This window comes from Plectrocnemia conspersa, unplaced genomic scaffold (assembly GCF_051122295.1).
Source record: "Plectrocnemia conspersa isolate PC_06_02 unplaced genomic scaffold, ASM5112229v1 ptg000009l, whole genome shotgun sequence".
In the NCBI taxonomy this organism is placed as follows: domain Eukaryota; kingdom Metazoa; phylum Arthropoda; class Insecta; order Trichoptera; family Polycentropodidae; genus Plectrocnemia; species Plectrocnemia conspersa.
In genome coordinates this window covers 19863092-19875855 of record NW_028277173.1, presented here as the reverse complement: position 1 = coordinate 19875855, position 12764 = coordinate 19863092, and the positions used below count along the sequence as shown (strand labels likewise).

Genomic DNA, 12764 nt, shown 5'->3' with positions numbered 1-12764 from the left:
ACAACAAATAAATTCGCATTTACATCTGATTTATTATAAATAATATTAGATACCCTCGGGTGAATCCCGGTAATACAGCTTCTATAAAGCTATTTTTAAACGCATTTACCCAACCATCGTTCAATTCAGATTGAAGAGATGAGCGGATATAAATTGGATTAAGCAAAGTTTTGATTTCATTATCAGATAGTGAATGTGTCTGTTACAGTTATTTTTACAACTTATAATTAAAGTCCTATTAAAAATAATTTTAAATAAATAAAGTTAATTTCATGATAAGCAATTATTAAGCCCCTTTCGTGTATATGTATATATAATCTAACCCTTTTGAGTTCAAAGCCAGCTTACTTGCCTGCATTAAGTTTAAATCCACACATATCCAAGTTAAATTAGACCAGATTAAGTATGCCCTTAAATGTACGCTTGTCATAATGATCGCACATATGATTTTTTTTGTAATAAATATCATCTTTGTGGCCACCCTGTATGTTATATGTGACCCATTCGAGAACCCTATATAACCATAGGAAATCGCCAGTATCACCTATTCCACTAACCGCTATACTAGTTGCAATAGTAGTATAAGGAACCACATTCCATTTGCAGTTTATACATTTAAGACGTATCATTCGTATCATGCCAAGTAAATTGCGATAAGTTGTGTGTTTTATATATTTATGTTATTAGATTCATTTAATAACATAGATTATCGGTGAAGTGGTATATTTATTAGTTAGAAAGATAAACAATATTAATTTATTTTCATGATTCAAAATGTATTATATCTATAGGTATGTTTGGCACTGGGTTGAAAATTAAAAAATATCGCTCCAGACATTTCGCTTTTTATTTCATTAGAGCCAAAAGTGATATAACTTTTAATAAACTTTTTAGGCGACATTGTGCGAAGGGTCGCAATTAAATTTAATGTTGAAGTTGAAAAATGTTTATTTATTACTTAAAAATAAATACATTCTATTATATACACAAATTTAAAGTACATGATTTTTAATATAAAATACGATTTATATACATTTTTTTAAATTTAATATACATTTTACTTAACAATAAAATGGCGAACACGCGAGGTAAGCGTCATAAAAATAAATAAATCTCATTTTAATATTGTTTAAAAACAATACATATAGCAATATGTATTAGAAAAGATAAATATATATTTTACAAAAACGCTTAACTTTAATCATAACATACAGGTGTAAAACTTAGCTAACCATTAAAACAAGCTATCACACTTGTAATATAGACTTTTTCAATATGTTTATAATATGATTGATAAATATATATATTTATATATATATATTTTCGAATTATGTTTTCATATTCTTAGGATGCGACAACTAGCAAATTTATATATTATTATTGAATTAATTAATGATATTTTAGACTAAGATATCTTAGATGTCAAATAAAGTTATTCCAGAGAATATTAACTGTGTGAACTCATGACATTATTTAGTTATATTTTTCATGGCTCTGTAAAGAAATATGGTTCACAACTGTAAATAATGTGATAATCAAACAGGATTGCTATAGCAAAGTTATTGGTTATGGAAATATATTTAACTATGCTGCATTGATGAAAAAGAGTAGAGCATAAATGTAATGCTTACAGAAATATTTGCTGAAATATTTTTTTTATTTAATTTTGACTCCTATGAAATAACCTAGATTCAAAAAATTAAATTAAATTCGAATTCTTTACCATCAGATGATTGACAAAAGCAGTTTTAGAGAGCTTTGAATACATTAAAAAAGTAAAAAATCATAACTCGATTAACAATACTGTCAGAATCGTTTGATGAATATTTGTTCATTGGAGGCTTAAAAATTTCAAGAAAAAAATCCTTTTTTTCTGATGATAAAGAGTTATAGAACCACAATATATTACTTAATTGCGGATAAATCAAGCTTTTAAATTGCAACTTTAAAGCAAAGTTTCAGATAGGCTTGATGTATAACTATGTTTCAACAACTGCGTGGAAAAGCATTTCGTATTCTTATTCCCTTTGCAATGACAAACAATAATCTAAGAATGGCTTAAATCGTCAGATAGACACAAGTATAGCAATCAGATTGACAAAAGCAAACAAATCATCGGATTTTAAATTTATGATACATCTGGAATTTAATACGATTTTTGCATGATTTTTAATTTAAACAAATTTAAATTTCTCCTTTTCATCATTATCTTGTGTAAACCTAGTAAAGCCTGAAAATATACTGTGATTCTAGATGTTATTGTCATGTACGTTGATATTATTTTTACTTATGATTCTATTGAGCTATATAACGCTATTATAGCTGGGTGTATATACAAATGAAACTATATTAGATACATCACCATTTTGTTACCAAATAAAGGCATGAGTATTGTGTCAGACTTTTCCCCAGAAAACACATATATTCACTTTATAAACTAAAAGACACATAAGAGTACGTTGCATTCCACGTTTACATATTAAACTACGAAGGTTTGTGACTAGCTCTAGCTTTTTAAAGGCACATGTATAATTACAATTCTCCCAAATTGCATACTATTTTTTTGAGCAGCACTTTGCGTTTATCTAATATTTTGTATAAAAAATCTAATAAATAAATAATTCTATTACGCCGAAGCGTCTGACTTGATGTCTTTATTATTGTTCCTATATTCCCAGCCTTGATAGGCGAGGTCCTGGGCGTTATGGCCTTCGTCCCTAAAAGCCACCCCGCCGCTCGAAGGTCCTTGTTGTACTCTGCCATAGTAACCGTTTTGCTGAGCATTTCCGTAATTGTTGTACGAGCTTCCGTAACTATGAATGCCTACGCCTGCGGGTGAATATTGGGGTCCATTTGAAAAATAATCACCACCGCCGCCTCCAAAGCCTCCGAACGATGAGTGGAGATTCGGTTTGCACAGTTTGAAATAGCCAATGATTCCTAATTGTAAATAAAAAAATATATATATAAATAAAATAATGTTATATTATCGCGTGTATGATAATCGCCCGTTATAAGACAAACTTCTATGTATACATGAATTTGCATAAAACACATAATATGTTTGTGTTAACCGAGTGAATGGGTTTTATGTAGATTATTAATGACGTATGATAAATAATTCAATATTTATATTAATTATACAATATACTGTTAAGAATATATACATATATTTAAATTTTCTAATCTAAGTTATTTATCCCTGTACTACATGTATCGAAATGTTAAACGGAGGCAATGTCGTGAACGTTGAAGAGGAGTATGAGTAACGATGTAGCCATCTACCAGTGTGCACAGAACAAGTGACAATAGCATTAAATATATTGAGAAGCAATAAATCGCAAGAGACCGATAATATTTTAGCAGCACTATGGCGGCTTAAAACCTCCAAAATCCTATATTTCACAATAAAAGTATATGTAACATGAAAATTACGCCATATGATTGGAAAACTGAAATTATAGGCTTTGTAAAAAAACGTAATATTCTTCAATGAATACAAACTTAATTAAATATGTATAAAAAAAATCTTGGACTTTATCAGGCTGGTTTATATTTTAATCGATCGAAAACGAATCAGATTTTTACCTTATTATTATACATAAAATATAGCAATTAATGTGTATAAAGTAGTTATAAGCAATAAAACAGTAATATCTTTTTAGATATATATTAAATTAGCGATGATTTGCCTAAGAACAATTAATGTCCAAGTTATTTCTATTTATTATCATTATTTATATGATTCATTATAAAATGTTTTGGTTTTCCTTAAATTTTGTAAAAGAAAATCTACAATTTTATTAAAAAGCTCAGTTCTGTAGAAAAATAAGCAATAAAGATTTATAATATATTTATAATATGATTAAATTCTTTCCATAATAAACATAATGTAAAACTACGATACAACGCTAATTTAAACTGCAAGTATCAATAATCATTTATAAAAAGCTTTATAGGGGATATTTAATAAAATATTAAAAGTCGCTAGTTTATATAACACATATTAGTTTGGTATTAAAATTGGTCCATTAGCAATGTACTTGCACTAAATACAAATAAGCTAAATGTATGATTATTTATTTTTAATGCACAAATTAAAACAATGCTAGAATAATTATATAATAGAAATTGTTTAAAATATGAAACAATAATAATATAATTAATTATTTAGCTAAATTTTATATTTAAAAATGTATAACTATATATTTAATGGATGAGTTGCAGAATTTGTCAAATATAAAAATCAATGCTTAAATAATAAAATAATTAGTTACTGTTCAATAAAAAATAGAGTTTCTAATAAAAATTAAAAAATAAATTAAGAGTAGTTCTGATTAAACTTTTTATGAAGGTGTGGGTTTGTGTAATAGTATATTTAATATATTTAGAGTGAAAAAAAAATTAAATGTGCTTTAATTATGATTGCTTATTTTTGAGTCTATATTATATATTATATATTAATGTTTTCAAGAGTAATTAAATAAGTGCATATTTACTATTGTATAAATACATATATATATATACATACAATCAAGATGAAATCATGGAATTATATTTTAGCTTGCGAATAACGATACTTATGGGAGCACTCCGTCAAAAAAAATATATAACCATACCAACCGGGTATAAGTAAGGCCAAAAATCCGAGCAGCTTCTTAAAGCTCGCTAGACCGAGTATCAACGGCAAGAACAAAAGCAGCTTAAGTTTGAAAAGTTTCAAAATTAACAACATCGGTATAAAGAGCTTCTTCAGTTTATTCCTCTCTGCAAATTTAAAAGTGATAGAACGTCAAATATTAATTTAAATTTAATTTAATCAACGGCGGGGCGAGCCATTAAATGCGATGTATAACACTCGTAAATCGAGCTTTACGCCCCCGAGAGATACTCACTGAAAAGCGGAGCTTTCTTGTCTTCCAGGACGTCAATCTCTTCGGCTATCTCGTTGATAAATCTAGGAGAATACCTTCCACCTTCACTGGCCTCGGGGTCAACGTCAATCTCAAAGGCTGACGACTTTAAAAACCTGAAAAGAAAATTGTGGGTTTAATTTGAGCTGTTTTTTCTAGCATATGACGTGAAAAATGGCCGAATCTAGCAAGTCATTTCGAATTCATCTTATTCGGTTCATTAGCCTTTGCCATTTTGCAATTCAGAAACCCTTTAACTAAGTTTGACAATTTGCGTTTAAATCGTAAATACATATATAAAATATACTCCATATAACAATGAATTATTTTATAATTTAAATAAATAAATACCTTTCTACTTTTCGCAATGCAAACTTTACTAGACCATCCCATTCAGAGTCCTCAGATCTTGGTTGTGTTGAATATTCAAAAGGCTCGTTGGATAAAGACCGCAGTTGATTTTCTGGCATTCTCACTATATATGCATTTTGTGAAAGACTGAAATTAAAACAAACTGGATAACTTACATATGTGTAAATATTTTATTTTTAAACCTAGCAAATTATTAATTTTTTTTTAACAGATGGTAATATATTTTAAACATATAGGAATATAACTGAAAAATCAGCAAAGTAATTTTTAATACAAATGTTATATTAACCAATTTACCAACGTTGTTTCAAATATATTTATTATTAAAATTACATTATATTTCTATGTTTACAAATAACAAGTAAGCCATTGAGCAAGTAAAGAAAAATATTACTCGTGTTTTTTATCCTTTATTGACCTTTGAAAAAATAGATAGAGCTATTTTTTATAAAATAAATTGAAAATAATAGTAGTACCGAATTTTATAGCAAATAAAATAGTTTATTCTAGTTGAAAAACATATTTATTTGAAATTGCTTTAAAGCTCTAAAGTTTGACCAATACGACTAATAACATATATTATATATATAAATAGAGTATCGAAAATTTTTTTATATTTAATTTTAAATAGTTAAATAAAATATATTCCCTAATTGTTTTATTAATAAATTACATATAATAATTTTAAGAAAAATATAAATTTATATGATATTACTTATTAGTTATATTTGAATTCAAAATTAAAATTAAGTAGTGTCAACTTATGAAAATAGTAATTCACAAATTATTTTTTTTAATAATGAGTAATTAAAAATCTATGCCAAAATAAAAAATAATATTAAATAAAAAATAATATTAAATAATACTAAATAAAAAACGTGTATACTACTACTAAATATTGAATATAGTTCAAGTTATAAATACCTCTATATATGTATATTTTTAAGCACATACATTTTATACATTTAGATATTTATATAATAAATAAAATAACTAGTTTCAAACCTGTATGAATCTTTCGAGAAAAACTCGTTGAAATAATTCAATGCCTGCGACTTAAAACATTCAGCCAGATCTCCGCTTATGCAAGCATGATTAGTTTTAGCAATATAAGGGTCTTGGTCCGACCCTGTGCCTAGCCCAACTAGATCCAACAAAAATCCTCTTCCTTGTCTAGTATCCTGTAAATTATAAATTAAATTGTAATAAATAAATATTATATTTTTTTTTGTTGAATCTAAAAACAAATATACCAACCCCATTGCGACCTTCAGTCTCTGAAGATTGTTGTTGAATGTCGTTGAGAGCAGATGTTGGCAATTGATCTGGCAACCTTATGCTATTCTGTCCATGGGATTGTATAGCCGCCATAGACGCCGCCAGTGCCAAGAGCATCCACTTTGCTCCAGAAATCATATTGCAAATGATTCTTACAACCCCAGTTAATAAAGCTCTGTATCTAAAAAATAATATTCGTTATTGTTTTATTTATTTTCTCTTTTTAGTTAATTTGCCAACAGTCGAACGTATACGGTTCTATGCATTCCTATATTTACTTTTTCATACAACAGATATAATGAAAAACATGACGTATTATACAACAATAATTAAAAAAACACATTCAACGTTAACAAACATAGCTAGTTTTATATACAAACGTAATCACATTCTGAATTGAAAAGTGTAAGTATTATATATGTATATGTTTATTAAATAATCTGTGAATATATGCTTTAATAAAAATATTCAATATTAGGTAATCTAAAAATGAACCTCGTTTTTTAATAAAGCAAAAATATATTTATTGTTATTTTATTGCTTCTTAAGATATAACTGTCTTAAACCTCTCGGTCTTTTTTTTTAATTTCTTAAGCAAAAAATTATGGAGTCTTTGATTTAAAATATAATTTCGCCACACTATTCGATTTATGATGACAAGTGCAGGCCTTTTTTAACTTCCTTATACACAATGAACCAGTTGATCGGTTTAAGAGTTTTTTACAATCCCGCCATAATAAAATAACCATTTTTACAATGAACCTGGACTTCCAGGTATAATTTGTTAAATTGCATATAAATAACCACAGTCTTCTACAATTATTTTTGTCGTACAATATCCATTTCACATATCTGCTTAGCAAATGATTTAGTTAAGACAACTAGCTTCAAGATGAATATGAGGATACGAGCCGACTTGCTTTCCTTGCTCGATTGTCCCCAAGCCTTCCCAATCTAATTTATGTGCACTGTTACTACGACTATTTTTGCTGGTCTTTCTCATCCAGGACTATACTTGATATCGTACTTTTCCGTTCAAAGTTTTTAAAACTATCTTTGCCATTTGAAGATATCTAATAAATCATCTTTTACTTCACAAATGTTTTTAGTGGCCATAATTGACTAATTATTTTTAAAGATATTCATATAACATGTTATTTCGTATAAATTATTCACTTGGTACAAAATTATGATATCGTAACTTTTGAGGCGCATTTTTTTATGGCAGAATATGTACACATACATATTTTATAAAAAACATACTCAGGTATCAACGGCCAAAATAAAATGTCTGTTATGTTTTGAACCACAAGCATCTGAATTTTGACAATTAATATTTTAACCATGTAGTAAAGAGTATAAATAAATGTGAAATTTATTTATTTGTATTTACATTGTTATAGTAGTTAATAATTTAATAACAAATTATTACAATGTTTCATAATAAACATCTTGGAACTATAAAACATATGCTTTATGGAGCATATGCTTAAAAAATATTATGGGTATTATAGTAATAATACTAGCAATATAAATATTGTGCATAGTGAAGTATCAGAAAATAAATAAATAATGAAAATAAATAAAAAATAACATTATTTTAAATAACAGTAACAGTAAATTCTCATTTCTCAAAAAATTTGCTAATCGACAGATTGAAAAAATGTATGGGGACTTTACACAGAGTTATGTCATAATAAACGTGCTTAGATATTAACAAAAAAATATTTCTAAAATAACAGTAACGACGTTTTACATACATATTAACAATATTAACAATTATTACATATTTTTTATATCTAATATCATTTTTTGAGTAATAAAACGTCAAAAAAGTTTAATTTTAATGTTGTTGTTTTTTACAATAATCAATAAGCTAATGTGTTATATTAATTATGTAGTTATTAAAAAATATCACTCATAAAAGTGCGATTTTAATTATTGATTAATTAACTAATAAGTAAAGTTTATTAGCAGTATGTACAACAAATTGTTCGTATGATTGCATTTCTGGCCACGCACAAACTTTTTGTATACTTCGATAACACGTGACAGGGATCACGTATATGCTTTTGTATTAAAGTAGCACAGTATACCACGTACAAGACTGTAATATAAAATATTAAAAATAAATGCATATTATTACCTGCTCGTTTTTTTATTACACGAGTATCGTTTGTAAACAATTATAGTTAGTAATTTTAACAATTTTTTCAAAGGATCGTAGCAATCCTAAAATCAAAATAAAAAGATGATAATAGAAATCAAATTATATGATGACAAAACTAAATGAAATTCTATAATATGATCCCAATATTCAAGGTCGAAACGCTAGGAAGAAGCATTAGGAGAAAAGGCGCAATAAGCGAGCACTCTCAACTTCTAAATATATATACTTATCTCCTCCTACGCAAATTTTATGCCTGATTGAATCTAACATATGTTCCTTTTTGCTTATAAAATGAATAAAAAAATATGAGTTCGAGAAACTATAAATTTATAATACGTTTTATAATTTACAAAATAATAATATTAGATTAAATTATAGTGTATTCGAAAATATTTGTTGTATTTTATATAAATTGTGACATTATGTTATTAAGGGTACATATGTATGTTATGTAAATCTACTGTCAGTATAAAAAAACTTTATTTTATCAATTTTGTTATGAATGAAAAATAAATTATTAATAATAGCTTAACTATGATTAGAGCAGTATATATTTCTCTTGCGGTCAGTTTTATGCGCTATTTTCAGATAAGCTTGTTTATTATCTACATTTATTTAGAATTATGTTAGAAGTACTTGATTTGACAGTCGAGTATTTCAAGTGGTAAATAATACATAAAACTATGAATTAAACCGACGGATTTCTGAATTAAACCAACGCTCCTAATCCGTATATAATACCTCTAATGTGTTGGTTGGTAATCCTGCTGTCAATGATACTTTAACAGGTGTGAGTTGACAGTGTGGTCCGTTAGAAGTGACAGGATCCGAACTCGGTTCTACACGTACGCAGACTAACAACGTAACCACAACACAACGCTGTTACTAACTGTACATCGGCACCGGCAAAAAGATGAATGAAAATCTTGTCTGGTGCGGAGGTATAGCGTCGTAACTCGGGTTTGGGTATATACGCATACGATAAAAATAAATGAACATTTTTGCGAAGGATTTTGTATTTTTTACCTTAGTTCATGAAAATATGATTATATTTTTACCCAGTGAACGCTTTTGGAAATGTTTAAAAGCTTTTGATTAAAAATATATATATAGTAAAAGAGGTAGTTATTTAGCATAATTAATTAATACACATTTTTTGTTTCGTAACATCTAGATGTGAGTTACGTAACAACAGTAGTTTTGATTAAAACTGGTACATTCAAAATTAGCATATATGTTTACCTATATTTTATAAAGTATATGTACATCTATAATTAAAATACTACGCCATATTTTATATACTTTAATTAATAAGATGTGACAAAGCATTATAATTTAATTAGCAAGAAATTGTATTAGGACTTTTTGGGAAAATTACGGCAAGTACATAAAAATAATCTATGTATGACACATATTTTAATTTAAAAAATATTGATATATTCCTAAATTTGTAAAATTAATTCGAATACATTTTTTAGTTTCAAGCTTAAGCTTAAAAATCAATAAAAAAAATTTACGCTGAAGAATAAAAATAGTGCAAAATTAAACACACGTTGATTGTAAAATAATTGTTATAAAATCATAATAATAAAACTCTAGGTAAAATTCATCACTGCTTTTTGCCAAAATAATAAAAAATCTTACAGTTAATTTCTCTTACTTTGCTTAAATCGAATACGTGTTACTACAAATAATACATTTAATTAATTAAAATCGTTAAATGCTAACGATACAACTATTTTTTCGAGTGTTTATAGTATTAAACCAATCGCGGATATATTACATATATTTTTATTTAACTTAAATTAATATATTACGAAGTGGGAAATCAACTAAAATATATCAGAATTAATTTTATTTACGAAACGTAAACAAACATTTACTCTGGCTCTCCAATAATATAAAATTAAAACCCATCGTTAAAATCGTAAACGGTGAAAGTCATCAGATTCTTTTCAAGTCAGTAATTAAAATAATCCACTTTACAATCCAATGGAATGTTTCTTAACTAATAATTTTACTAAAATCAGATAAAGAAACAGATCATAGTATTTTATATCAGAAATAAGTATTCGAAAATAAAAAGTCAGACGCTCACATTAAAGTAAGATCGCGATGGCATCCATTGCCAATATTAACAAAAAAAATATTATAATAAAAATACATTTTTGATACATTAAAGAATAATAAAAGTATATTATTTTTTTCTAATTTATAATTAATATCATTTGCCTCCAAGACAGATTATAAGCAATTGATTCAAAATTTAGTATCATAACGTAACGTATGCATTGTATAATAAAATGTGTTATATGAAGCTTAGAGTTGCATTATTTTTCTTTGCAATTAGAAAATGAACACTGGACACATAGGTGAAATCGTTTACGATTGATTTATCATCAAGATACGATTTTTAAATGTATACATAAAACAATGAAGCTATTTATTTTATCTAATCATATTGCACGTTAAATTATTTTTGATTATAGCAATCATAACATATAAATCTTTTTATAAAAACTCGATTTGTATTTAATTCACACATTCACTGTATATATAATATAGTGTGCCACTTTAGCGATTTATTAAATAATGAGTTGCAAATTTAAAAAATGGCAACTTAACGGTACCGTTAATTTGAGAAACGATTTATTATAATATGAAAGATTAAAGATACAAATTTTAGTTGATTCTAAAAGTGACCCAAAATTTAAATATCATTAAAGTATCAATATTATTTACATGTGTGTATATACATATATATTATATTATAATGTCATCGATGATCTCATCCCTAAGTTCACTCACCTCAGAGAGGACTGGAGAAGCTTTCACCGCCACCTCCTCCAGAACGAGACTGTTTTGGAAACACTTTCACTGATTCTTTATATACTCCATGGATGGTGACTTTGATCTTCTGTCGGTCCCCTCGAAGTGCGAAACTGTCGCAATGGTTTCTTGATATTATGATACAATCAAAAATACCCAAACGTCGGTGCAATATAATGTGTAATATTTATTTTTTGTCGTTAATATGTAGGACATTTATTTTATACCCTCGTCATATTAAATAAATAATACATTTAAATTACTTTTCTAACAAACATACAAAGCTGAGCATTTTCATTATAAATGTAATATACAGTTTATTTTAAAGTTATATTGTTTTTTAATACTTTATATTCATATATTATTATTGTCTAACCATACCACAATGCGTCACGATAATCGAAAACAATAATTATAATATTTTAATTCCAAAAAAATATATATAAGTAAAATAATACATATAAATGTAAACAAAAAATCATAAAATATTAAAATTAAAAGATACGAACCGGACCAGCTCCTCATAGCTGACATTAAACAGGTTTTTATGGAATGTCAGCGTTTTTTAGGAGTCGGATGGCCACAGTCATAAGCGAGGCGCCAAGTGCGGAGTCTTAGATAAAAGGAACTACCTACTTTTGTAGCAATTAAATAGTAATATTACTAGGGAAGTTGAATTGTGAGATATAATTACTTTTAAATCGCAAACTACACAACACATATTATCAATTCATAATATTGAAATAGTTCTGAAAATATATTTCACTGGGCATATCTAAAAATCTATGTGTGTGATTATTCACTAATAGATAACCATATAGTATTAAAAATATCCTATGAAGAACAATGTATTCAATTGAACCGATCCAGGTGGAATATTTCAAATGAAATACAGATTCATTTGCATATATAAAACATTTGCATTCTCTAAGGTGTTAATATGTGTCTTGTAATGTCACTGTGTGTCTTGTATAATTACATAATGCGCGATATCTCTGACCATGCTTCTTTGGTCTGGTTACCAAATAATACAATTTTCTATAAAATGTCTACAAGGTATGCTGGGATATGATTCACTCGAGTCGCGTCGACGGTGCTGGTAGGTAAAATATCATCTAATTACCAGTGTTTCTGAGTAGTGTTTAATAGATTGTATGCAAGATTATGATCATACCAGACAACTCTTTAATAAGGACGACTAT

General features: G+C 27.0%; 1 protein-coding gene across 2 annotated transcripts; it reads right to left on the bottom strand.

The window, feature by feature from the left end:
* Positions 1 to 2196: 2196 nt before the first annotated feature.
* Osi2 (DUF1676 domain-containing protein Osi2) lies at positions 2197 to 11597 on the bottom strand. 2 transcript variants are annotated; one of them, XM_088191836.1, is made up of 7 exons: positions 11542 to 11597; positions 6543 to 6744; positions 6291 to 6466; positions 5265 to 5411; positions 4896 to 5029; positions 4624 to 4767; positions 2197 to 2940 (listed from the first exon to the last, which is right to left on the bottom strand). In XM_088191836.1, the coding sequence occupies exons 2-7, from the start codon at positions 6699 to 6701 to the stop codon at positions 2627 to 2629; spliced, it is 1074 nt and encodes a 357-aa protein (XP_088047962.1). In that variant the 5' UTR covers positions 6702 to 6744; positions 11542 to 11597; the 3' UTR covers positions 2197 to 2626. The 2 variants fall into 2 exon arrangements, with proteins under 2 accessions (XP_088047962.1, XP_088047961.1); XM_088191835.1 differs by lacking the exon at positions 11542 to 11597 and adding an exon at positions 9475 to 9620.
* Positions 11598 to 12764: the final 1167 nt, after the last annotated feature.